Source organism: Theropithecus gelada, chromosome 10, assembly GCF_003255815.1.
Source record: "Theropithecus gelada isolate Dixy chromosome 10, Tgel_1.0, whole genome shotgun sequence".
Classification (NCBI taxonomy): domain Eukaryota; kingdom Metazoa; phylum Chordata; class Mammalia; order Primates; family Cercopithecidae; genus Theropithecus; species Theropithecus gelada.
In genome coordinates this window covers 77,411,381-77,424,214 of record NC_037678.1, presented here as the reverse complement: position 1 = coordinate 77,424,214, position 12,834 = coordinate 77,411,381, and the positions used below count along the sequence as shown (strand labels likewise).

The 12,834-nt window shown below is 40.5% G+C and overlaps 1 protein-coding gene across 1 annotated transcript in view; it reads left to right on the top strand.

The window, feature by feature from the left end:
• FERMT1 (fermitin family member 1) overlaps positions 1 to 12,834 on the top strand; it is a 54,939-nt gene that overhangs the window by 26,345 nt on the left and 15,760 nt on the right. Inside the window, exons 7-9 of the mRNA XM_025398149.1 lie at positions 3,126 to 3,233; positions 3,727 to 3,858; positions 5,788 to 5,837. Of these exons, the coding sequence (XP_025253934.1) occupies positions 3,126 to 3,233; positions 3,727 to 3,858; positions 5,788 to 5,837 (290 nt within the window). The remainder of the gene's footprint in view (positions 1 to 3,125; positions 3,234 to 3,726; positions 3,859 to 5,787; positions 5,838 to 12,834) is intronic.

Genomic DNA, 12,834 nt, shown 5'->3' with positions numbered 1-12,834 from the left:
ATTCCCTCATGTGTCCATCTAATAATAGTCATGGTTTTTCTGTTTAGCTGTTTTATAATAGCTTTTTGAGATGCAATTTACATGCCACACATTTACCTGTTTGATATGTACAATTCAGTGGTTTTTAGTATATTCACAGAGTTGTGCAACCATTAACCACCATCTAATTTCAGAACATTTTCATCACCTCAGTAAGAAACTCCATACCCAGTGGCAGTCACTCCCCAGTTCTCTCCTACCCTCCCAGCCCTGGGCAATCATCAGTCTATTTTCTGTCTCTGTGGATTTGCCTATTCTGGAAACCTCCTATAAGTGGAATTACACAAAATGTGGTACTTTATGAATAATTTTTTTCACTTAGCATAGTATTTTCAGAATTCATTCATTCATTCCTATTATAGTATGTATTATATTTTATGTCTTTTTAACGCTAATATTTCCTTGTTTATGTATACTACATTCATTCATCAATCAATGAACATTTGGATTGTTTTCACTGTTTGACTGTTATGGATAATACTGCCATGAACATTCATGTATTCGTTTGGAATTTTTTCTTTGATTTTTTATTGTAAAATATACATAATATTTACCATTTTAACCATTTTTAGATGCACAATTTAGTAGCATTAAGGATATTCACAGTGTTGTGAAACTATCACCACTATCTATTTTCTCTCTCTCTCTCTCTCTTTTTTTTTTTCCTGAGCTAGAGTCTCTCTCTGTCACCCAGGCTGTGATCATAGCTCCCTGCACCCTCAAACTCCTAGGCTCAAGCAATCCTCCAACCTCAGCCTCCTGAGTAGCTGGAACAGGTGCATGCCACCATGCCTGGATAATTTATTTTATTTTATTTTTTGTAGAAACAGCAGAGACTCATCATGTTGCCTAGGGTGATCTTGAATTCCTGGCCTCAAGCAATCCTCCTGCCTCAGCCTCCCAAGTATCTGGGACTATAGGCACGAGCCACTTTTTTAAAAAATAGAGACAAGAGTCTTGCTATGTTGCCCAGGTTGGGCCACTGTCCATTTTCAAAACTTTCTTATCATCCCAAAAAAAACTCTGTACCCACTAAACAGTAATTCTTCATTGCCTTCTCTCCCTTGCCCCTGGTAACCTCTATTCTACTTTCTGTCTCTATGAATTTGCCTATTCTAGTAGTTTTATAAGTGAAGTCATCCAGTATTTGATTTTTTGTATTTGGTTTATTTCACTTAGCACAGTATCTTCAAGCTCATTCATATTGTATCATGTATCAGAATTTCATTCCTCTTTTTTTTTCTTTTTTCTTCTTCTTTTTTTTTTTTTCTGAGGCAGTCTCACTCTCATTGCCCAGGCTGGAGTGCAGTGGTGCAATCTCAGCTCACTGCAACCTCTGCCTCCCAGGTTCAAGTAATTGTCCCACCTCAGCCTCCCAAGTAGGTGGGATGACATGCGCCTGCCACCATGCCCGGCTAATTTTTGTATTTTTAGTAGAGTCAGGGTTTCACCATGTTGGCCAGGTGGGTCTCAAACTCATGACCTCAAGTGATCTGCCCACCTCTGCCTCTCAAAGTGCTAGGATTACAGGTGTGAGCCACCGTGCCCAGCCAGAATTCCATTCCTTTTTAAGGCTGAATAGTGTTCTGTTGTATGTGTACAGCATTTTATTTATCCATTCAGCTGTTGATGTACATCTGGACTGTTTCTACCTTTTGGCTATTATGAATATTATTGCTGTAAACATTATTGTACAAGTATGTGTTTGGATGCCACTTTCAGTTTGTTTGGGTGTACATGTAGGAGTAGGACTGATGGATTATATTCTATGTTTAACTTTTTAAAGAACTGCCAAACTTTTCTACAGAGACTGCATCATTTTACACCTAGCAGTGCACAAGGGTTCCAATTTCTCCACAGCCTCACCAACACTGGTTATTACCTGTCTTTTAGATAAGAGCCATTCTAGTAGGTGTGAAGTAGTATCTTATTGTGGTTTTATATGTTTAAATTATTTAATCCATCTGTAATTTATATTTTTGGATAGTGTAAAGTTATTTTTTTGTTTCGATTTGTGTTCCAAGTGGCTAGGCATTTTCAACACTGTTTATAGTGTTGAATTCTTCCTTCTGCTGCTGTTATAAAATGTCATTTTTATATTTTAATATAAAATTAATATTTTATATTAAATTTATATACATACATAAGTCTGTTTTTAGATAAGGTTTTATTGACACTTTACCAATCACTACACTAGTACCATATTATTTTATTTACTGCAACTTTATAATAGGTTTTAATGTCTGGGAGGACAAGTGCTTTACTCAACATTGTTCTTTTTCCGTTTCTTGGCAATATTTGAACATTGTGTCTTCCAACTTAACTTGAGAATTAGCTTGTATAAAGTTTCATTAAAAAATTCCCATCAGATTCTGCTTGGGATTGCACTGGGCTTGTGGATCAGCATGGGGATCCCTTCTGTTACAGTGTTTATCTATTACACTGTTTATCGTATGAACCATTTTTACTATCTGTTACCACCAATATGTACATAAAAGAGAGAGGAAATAATGGAATCAAAGTTAGGTTGTGAAGAAGCAGCAGCAGCTCTGGAAAATGTTTGAAGAAAGTCAGTTCTGAATTCAGAAGTAAAATGGGCTGGAGGGCCAGGCGCAGTGGCTCACACCGGTAATCCCAGCACTTTGTGGGACTGAGATGGGTAGATTGTTTGAGCACAGGAGTTTGAGACCAGCCTGGGCAACATGGCGAAACCCTGTCTCTACAAAAAAATACAAACATTAGCCAGGTGTGGTGGCACACGCCTGTAGTCCCAGCTACTTGGGAGGCTGGGGCACAAGAATTGTATGAACCCAGGAGGCGGACGTTGCAGTGAGCCAAGATTGCACCACTGCACTCCAGCCTAGGTGACAGAGTGAGACCCTGTCTCAAAAAAAATAAAAAATTTAAAAAAAATTTTTTTTTTTAAAAGGCTGAGTATTTGGCACAATAGAAGTGTTCCTTTCATTTACCTGAGCTGAAGTTTGCTGCATCTGATTAACAGAGAATGGCCTCAGCTGTTTCAGAATTTTTGTATTGTGGGATGTAAATATACCTTGTTACACACACACCTCTGTTTTTATCTCTAGTACGATGCTGTCCGAATAAACCAACTCTACGAACAAGCCAGGTGGGCCATTCTCTTAGAGGAAATTGATTGCACAGAGGAAGAAATGTTGATCTTTGCAGCTCTACAGGTATGGGGACTTCAGTACCTTTTCTCTGGAAGGAAACAAACCAAGTTTGTTCTGCTTAAAGTTTCATATGCTTCATACTAGTTTTTTTTTTTCTTTGAAGAAATATCTGAAAATAAGGAGAGCAATTTTTTTCTGTATTTTTTATTTTGCTTTCTTCTTCAGACCAGAACAAATTTTTAATTTAGAATGTTCCTCATCATCCACACACGCTCACATCCTATGTAAGACACTGGTCTTGCAATTATCATCTCTTCCCTACTGTAAGCACAGTCAGTGATGAGAAAGAACCAGTTGTAACATGACTAACCATGGACCTCAGAATGATTCAGGTTAAAATGTCATTTTCCCCACACGGGAAGGAGATCTCCTCTTAGAAAATGTTCAGTATTCCAAGGGAATAGTCCTCAAAGGAAAAAAAAAATGGCTAATGGATTCATTTATATGTATAACATTTCTGTTTACAACATTTCTAAAACTTCTGTTTTCATTTTAGTACCACATTAGCAAACTGTCGTTGTCTGCTGAAACACAGGATTTTACAAGCGAGTCCGAGGTTGACGAAATAGAAGCCGCGCTTTCTAATTTGGAAGTAACCCTAGAAGGTGGAAAAGCAGACAGCCTTTTGGTATGAACTCTTTCCGATCACCCAGAACTGTGGCTTTCTTCTAACTGATTGACAAGTATAAATGAACTTTTCTTTATTAGAAGTAAGAGAATATTTCATCTGATTTTGGAAAAAAAAAAAAATTCTCTTCACCTAACAAGCTTCAACCTAGCAAGAACTAACTAACTTTTCACGGGTTAGCTCTGTAAGGGACTATATTTTCATTTCTACTAAAGACAATACTTTGGTGTTGTATTTCTTCCTAGGGATAAGTTGGCATGGTGTGAAGGAGCCACTGCCGAGGGCTCCACTTCACTAGCATAGAATGTGGAATTGGTCCCTAAACTTAAGTCTAGAAAATACCACCCTGTCTATTGCATGGGGCAACTGTGAGAATAGAATAGAGAAAATTGTTTCTTTTTTTCTTTCTTCTGAGATAAGGTGAAGTACAGTAGTGCTATCAAGGCTCACTGCAGCCTCAGCCTCCTGGGCTCAAGCAGTCCTCCCATCTCAGCCTCCTGAGTAGCTGGGACTACAGGCACACACTACCAGGCCTGGCTAATTTTTGTATTTTTTGTGGAGACAAGGTTTGCCATATTCCCCAGGCCGGTCTCTAACTCTAGGGCTCAAGTGACTCTCCTGCCTCAGCCTCCCAAAGTGTTGAGATTACAGGCATGAGCCACTGTGACTGGCCAAGAAAATTCTTTACAGATAAAAACCTTATTTCTATTTACTTTGTCATCCATTTCAACTAGACAAGCTTGACAGAAGTTGTGGCCTTTTTCCGGAACATTGCAAAAAGTTTCTGAATGCTTTTGACTTCAGGAGATAAACAAAAACCCTCCAATAAAACAAAGATAACTGTTCTGTCATCTCTTTCTCCTTACCCATGAAAGGTGAATGTCAGCTTTATAACTGAAAATTCCCCTCCTGTTTAATTCACTCATGAGGTGCCACCCTTTTATTTAACTTCAGCCATGGGAATAATTATTAATCACATTGAATCAGAGAGGTGGCTCCACCATAATTGGATGTAAACAGTAATCATGGATTAGATTGTGTTACTATATTCTTCTGCACGGAATGTATGTTCTCTTATCATTAAATGTCCTAAAATAAGAAATTGGTCTCATTCAGGAGCAAATACTTAATGCAAACTAAATGCCAAGATTCTTTAGAGATGCAGGGCCCTGTCTCACGCTTACAGAAGACACAGGCCCCATGAACTTGGAGTTCTCTGTTGTCTACTTTCTCCACTGAATAAATACAACAGGAAAGTAATTCTTTTTAGAATAAATAAAAAGTTATGTCCTCCCTCCCTTAATAGTTTTACACGATGCTAACAATAGGCTTTTCAGTTTGAAAACAGGCACCAGCCTACATTCCAGAATGAACTTTGAACCAGGTTCACTTTGAAAGTTTAATCAGTGATTAGGTGTAGCAGGAGTTACCCACTCTAATATAAAAATTATAAAGTCTTTTGTTTGCATATAAAAGTAGTCATTTCTAATTTAGATTTTTAACTTGAATGACAGTTATAGGGAGTACTTTATCCATTTTTTCATTTTTTTCATCTCTCGCTTTTCATTTTTGTAATCTATGACACAAACAGAAAAGTGAAAAATACACGTATGTGCAGCTTAACAAATGAGTATTCAATTGTCACCCAAGTCACCACCGAAATCAAGAAATACAATTTTGCCAGCCACCTAGGGGACCTCAATAGGGCCCCCATTCTCCTCCCAGCCCTCCTCACTCCCACGCCCAGTTAACTATTGGAAATGTGGCGAGTGTAACTGAAGAACTGAGTTTTTCATTTTATTTAATGTGAATTAATTCAAATTTAAATAGCCACATGTAGCAAGGGACTGCCATGTTAGACAATGCAGGTTGAGTTTCAGCATCACTTATGAAGTTCCTGCTTTTGAAACATTATTTGTTTTTTCTTAGGAGGACATTACTGATATCCCTAAACTTGCAGATAATCTCAAATTATTTAGGTAAGTAACCTTTAATGGAGAAAAGGAGTTACTCATAAAAAAGTCTTGAAGATAAAGAGTACAGGGGTTTAAATTGTATATCCCTGAGGCAGGTTCATGGTTCAAAGGTAAAATGTGGGCTTTGCCATCAGACAGACAATGGGTTGAGTCCTAGCTCTACCACACATACCAGCTAGGTGACCTTGGGCAATATATTATGTCTCTGAGCCTCCATTTTCCAATCTATAAAATGGGAAAATACCTCCCCTTGGGCTTGTTGGGAGGATTCGATGAAATAATGCATATGAAGCATTGAGCATGGTACATGGTTCATAGTACGTGCTCAGTGAATGGTGGTGTGAACGCTCAGTGAATGGCTGGGTTCAGGTCAGCAATAATAAACACATCTGCCATACAAGAGCTTCTAGTAGGATCCACCTGGGAGACTCAGTACTCATACCATTTGAAGTCTCTCTTATAGTTTAAAAGTCATTTCTCTCCAGAACTTTGATCCTGGGCTTACAGAGAATAGTCACCTTAGTTTATCTACCTGTTTAAGTACTTCTAATAAACTCCCCCATCACCTCAGGTTGATGTGAAACTGCTAAAAAGGCAGAGAAGGAGTTTTTGTTTTCATGGAAATAATGGACTGCCACCTCTACGATGATGCCAAGGTGTGTTAGTATGAAAGAAACAAGGCTCTTTGAAGTCCTATCAGTTCCTTATTTCCCTTTATGGTTTGTTGACTTTTCTTAACCAACTGGCACTTCACTGGGGCAGTTGGCTTTAAAGGAAACACAAGTTGCTTTTGATAGCACATGATGCAAAGAAAGACTTAGAAAAAATGAACAGTGAAGCAGGTATAAATGAAAAACAAGTGTCCAAAGGTAACAATATTTGTCACTGGGTTTCTGCAGGTTTGGTTTTTGGGGTTTTTTACTGTGATTATAGGGTGTGGTCGCAAACAATAGGGTCATTCTTTTTTTTTTTTTTCTTTTCTTCCTTTTTTGAGACAGAGTCTCACTCTGCCTCCCAAGCTGGAGTGCAACGGTACGATGTCGGCTCACTACAACCTCCGCCTCCTGGGTTCAAGCGAATCTCCCGCCTCAGCCTCCCGAGTAGCTGGGAGTACAGGCGCCCATCATCAAGCCCAGCTAATTTTTGCATTTTTGTAGAGACGGGGTTTCACCATGTTGGCCAGGCTGGTTTTGAACTCCTGACCTCAGGTAATGCACCCGCCTCGGCCTCCCAAAGTTCTGGGATTACAGGCGTGAGCCACCACGCCCAGCCAGGGACATTCATTCAACTTCTCTGGCATAAATGGTCGTAACCACATTTCACTCATATTGTTATAGTCAGAGCTACAGGAAAAAAGTAACCATTTGAATCCACAAATACATCTTAATAAAGTATTCATAATTGTTCCACAAAAAAATGAGTTGCCATATTCTCTGTAGAGGGAAAATCAAGCCCTTCACAAACCAAATGGTGACTGTAGCCTTCCTATGGACATTTCTGATGAAGAAGGTGATAATTCTGGAGTTGAACCCACATCACTATGCTACCCTGAACTGTCACAGGCTTTTGGGGTGACTTAAACTCTCAAAATTGCCCTCATATTTGGCCAGTGGATACTATCTAAGTTCTCAAGATGTTGCATTGAATATATAATACAGTTCATGGAAGGAAGAAACAAAGGAAGGAAGGAGAGAGAGCTTGTAGGAGGGAAGAGGGGAGGGAGATTGGAGAGTGGAACTCTATTCTGGTAGGGTGGGGCCTCTAACAGGCCCTTCATTTCCTAGACCTCCTTTCCTCATCAGTACGAGAGCATTGGACTAATCCTTTGATTTTTAAGTTTTTCTTTTACAGTGAAGCTCTTTAAAAAAAAAAAAAATCTATTAAATGTATTATGTAAATAGTGGACTTCAGTGTCTAGCAACAGGCTATCAGCTCTAATGCAAACTCTAATCTTGCTAATGAATACATAGGTATGCTAGATAAAATAAAAGAATTATAAATACAGAATTAATCATGAAGTGAAACAGAAACGCCAACTTACAGGAAATGAGGCAGGAATCTAGTTCTACAAATGCAGCATCAGCCACACAGAGGGATTTAGGGAATAGAGACAGGTTGTCATGGTTTGAGGCTAGGATTGTAATTCCCATGTAGGGATAGAAGATGAACCTTTCAGTCCTGTGTAAAGCAGGAAGTGAGAACTGAAGCGCCTGCCTAAAGGTGGAAACGTGCAAAGGCTGCCCTTCTGTTGAATGAAAAACAGAAAAACTACTCATTAGCCAAATAAAGCAGTAAGGAAGTTCATCCTTGCATGGGCTTCTGTGTGGAAATGAAAGTATCTCTTGAGAAATCAGAGCCAAGGCTGTGTCACACACAGATGTAGATATAATTTTTTTTTTTGAGACAAAGTCTCACTCTGTCACCCAAGATGGAGTGCGGTGATGTGATCACAGCTCACTGCAGCCTCGACCTCACAGGCTCCAGCGATCCTCCCACCTCAGTCCTCTTAGTAGCTGGGACTACAGGCATGTGCCACCACGTCTGATTAATTTTTGTATTTTTTGTAGAGACAGAGTTTCACCATGTTGCCCAAGCTGGTCTCAAACTCCTGGACTCAAGGTCTGCCCTTCTTGGCCTCCCAAAGTCCTGGGATTACAGGCATGAGCCACCATGCCCAGCCTAGATACAAATTTAAATGTTTTATGTGTTTATGTAATAAAGGAATCCCGAAAACATAAAATAGAAACGGATCCGGGATGACAAAACCTATGAAGCCCTAACATGTAGTTGCAAAAATACCTAGAGGGGAATATCCACAACCAAGCAGGCATGGGCCTTCCATAGAAAACAGCAACCTCCTGGCCGGGCATGGTAGCTCACACCTGTAATCCAGCACTTTGAGAGGCCGAGAGGGGTGGACCACGAGATCAGGAGATCAAGACCATCCTGGCTAACACGGTGAAACCCCGTCTCCACTAAAAATACAAAAAAATTAGCCGGGAGAGATGGCAGTAGCCTGTAGTCCCAGCTACTCGGGAGGCTGAGGCAGGAGAATGGCGTGAACCCTGGAGGCGGAGCTTGCAGTGAGCCGAGATCGCACCACTGCACTCCAGGCTGGGCGACAGAGCGAGACTCCACCTCAAAAAAAAAAACAAAAACAAAAAACAAAAAAAACACAATAACCTCCTAAAAAATAAACAAACCTCTAATAAAAATTACTAATCATGTGAGTTAATAAACCACCATGAAAGACACAGACCCGACAGGCAAGAGGATTAGCAGTTTCAATAATTTCAGGTAATAGAACAATCTGAAGAAACCATAAAATGAGTACGTTTAGAATCATTAAGTAAATTACAAAGTAGAAATTATAATAAAAGAGAACAGGCAGTATTGAAAAGGAACCAAAAGAAATTCCAGAAATAAAAAATATAATCATAGAAATTTAAAATTGATGGGGTGTATTAAAAACATCAAGTTAAAAAGCACAGTTGAAGAGACGACTCAGAAGTGATTTCAACAGAAGGAGAAGGTTCAACAAACATCTACTAGGAGTTCCAGAAGAAAAAATGAAGGAGAAGTAAGCATTCAGAAGAGAAGGCTAGAGAATTTTCCATATTTGTTAAAAATAAAAATCTGTAAATTTAGGAATCACAGATGTCAAAATAAATTTACTATAAATATGCATCTTGGTAATGCCAACCATTAATAAGACAAAGAAAAAAAAGACAAAATTCTTACAGAGGAGCAACAATGCTGTGAGCAGCAGACTTCTCATTGGCAATAAATGTAGGCTGGGAGATACGCAGAAAGTGCTAAGAGAAGAGAACCGTCAATCTAAAATTTTATGCGCAATCAATCTTTCAAGAGTCTTTTTTTTTTTTTTTTTTTGAGACGGAGTCTCGCTTTGTTGCCCAGGCTGGAGTGCAGTGGCGCGATCTCGGCTCACTGCAAGTTCCGCCTCCCGGGTTCACGCCATTCTCCTGCCTCAGCCTCCGAGTAGCTGGGACTACAGGCGCCCGCCACTACGCCCGGCTAATTTTTTGTATTTTTAGTAGAGACAGGGTTTCACCGTGTTAGCCAGGATGGTCTCGATCTCCTGACCTCGTGATCCGCCCGCCTCGGCCTCCCAAGTGCTGGGATTACAGGCGTGAGCCACCGCGACCCGCCCAAGAGTCTGCTTTTTGCACACCCCTAGGTATGAACCAGACAAGATACAATCCTACTAGTAAATTACATATTTAATATCAACAATCATTTATGCCAAAACTGTAAGGTAACCACTATTGGAGAAACTACTTTGAAATAAACAAAATGACTTCGCCACAAGGTTATAGAGAGAGACCACACATAATGTCCATTCATTGAGTCATTTATAGGCAAGTTACTGTTTCAGTCAGACTTACACAGTGGGCTACAGGAGATATCAGAGTGATTCATTTTATGGAAACAAGAGTCCTAAAATATACTAGAATCTTTATAATAAATAAAAAGATGGTGAGGGATCATGAAAATATTTGGCCTCACAGCAAGGATCACTGGTTTTCATATGGAAAATCACCTGTAAGGAGGGTTATACATTTTTGTTTTTCCAAAAAAATAAGGCCGGGAGCAGTGGCTCATGCCTCTAATCCCCAGCACTTTGGGAGGCTGAGGCAGGACTGGTCTGAGCCCAGTTTCCCTACCCCTAGCCCCTAGTAACCACTATTCAACTCTCTACTTCTGTAAGTTTGTGTGGTGACCCGCGCCTATAGGCCCAGCTATTTGGGAGGCTGAAGTGGGAGAATCACTTAGGCCCAGGAGTTTGAGACTGCAGTGACCCTGATCGTTCCACTGCACTGCACCCTGGGCAACAGGGCGAGACTCTGTCAGAAAGGAAAAGAAAGGGAAGGGAAGGGGAGGGGAGGGGAGGGGAGGGGAGAGGAGGGGAAGGGGAGGGGAGGGAAAAGAAAAAGGAAGAAGGAAGGAAGGAAATAGAAAAGAAAAAAAGAAAATACATAAAAAATAAGTGTTTCAAATTGATGACCTTTCTGTGATGATATGTGGCCATCAGTAGTAAGACCCTTGATGTTTTCAAAATAATAAACACATTAGTCTCTCCTTTAAGAAAAGGTTACTATAAAGTAAGTGAGAACCTAACTGGTTTTTGAAAGATTAATTCTGTACACACACTAAGGCTGTGAAGAGAGCCTTTTGAAAAGTTATTTGGAAATGTTTCTGTGGTTACATGCCTTCTGGGGAAGGGATGCTTAAAGGGTAGAAAGTTTCGGTTATGCAAGATAAATGAACTCTGAGCTCTGCATACTGGCTTACACCTGTAATCCCAGCTATTCAGGAGGCTGAGGCAAGAGGATCACTGGAGGCCAGGAGTTTAAGACCAGCCTGGGCAACATAGTGAGATCCCCGTCTCTAAAAAAATCATAATAATAAGAATTTTTTTTTTTTTTTTGAGTCTCGCTGTGTCGCCCAGGCTGGAGTGCAGTGGCACAATCTCGTCTCACTGAAAGCTCCGCCTTCCAGGTTCACACCATTCTCCTGCCTCGGCCTCCCAAGTAGCTGGGCCTACAGGCGCCCGCCACTGCACCTGGCTAATTTTTTGTACTTTTAGTAGAGACAGGGTTTCACCATGTTAGCCAGGATGGTCTCGATCTCCTGACCTCGTGATCCACCTGCCTCAGCCTCCCAAAGTGCTGGGATTACAAGCATGAGCCACCACACCCGGCCCATAATAAAATTTTAAAAGATCAGTAAGTTCTAGATATCTACTGTACTGCATAGGGCAGTTTACTAAACAGGTAGATCTTATGTTAAGTGTTCTTATCACAAAAAATAAGAAGAAAGGAAGTGGGAGGAAACTTAGAGCCATGTTGGCTGTCTATGGTCTTAATGGTGGTGATGGTTTTACAAGTGTATACTTATTCCCAAACTCATCGAGATACACACATTAAGTATGTACAACTCTTTATATGCCAATCACACCTCAATACAGTGGCTTTTTTTTTTTAAATCTACACACTTTTAAAACTTGGAGACAGAACTTTTCTGTGTTAAATATCATCCAAATTAAGAGTTCTGGCCGGGCACAGTGGCTCATACCTGTAATCCCAGCAATTTGGGAGGCTGAGGAGGGTGGATCATTTGAGGTCAGGAGATCGAGACCAGCCTGGCCAACATGTTGAAACCTGTCTCTACTCAAACTACAAAAATTAGCCACATGGTAGTGGCGTGCGCCTGTTATCCCAGCTACTGGGGAGGCTGAGGCAGGAGAATCACTTGAGCCTGGGAAGTGGAGGTTGCAATGAGCCAAGATTGCACCACAGCACTCCATCTAGTCTGGGAAACAGAGCGAAGCCCTGTCTCAAAAAAAAAAAAAAAAAAAAAGGAAATTTCTAATGAGAGCCTGTCTCGCTCGTTCTTAAGCACATCATTCACCACTCAGCATCTCCTCCACTCCCCCTTCCCCTACCCTGCCCAGGCTTTGATGCATAGAACAGCAGCAATGATTAGCTTTGTTAATGTGTCAGGAGCATCCTGAAAGATGAACCAAACTTCCAGGCAGGATACAGGAGGAGGAACTTGAGATCGCTTGATACTCTTCAGGCCCAGTTAAAATGGAGAAGTAGGACCTCATTCTTAAGCCTAAAGAGAAATATGTAGCTGCCCAAAATTAAACCAAGACCTTATTACGTATATCTTTTGGTTAAAGGTTGTGTCTTTATTATTCTGAAAATACTATTCATTTTGAAGAATCTGAGTATTAAACAACCTTCTAAATATGTTCCTTAGAACTGCTTGGGCATGGAGGCTCACCCCTGTAATCCCAGCACTTTGGGAGGCCGAGGCAGGTGGATCACTTGAGCTCAGGAGTTCAAGATCAGTCTGGCCAATATCATGAAACCCTGGCTCTACTAAAAATACAAAAATTAGCCGGCCATGGTGGTATACACCTGTAGTCCCAGCTACCCAGGAGACTGAGGCATGAGGATCACTTGAACCCAGG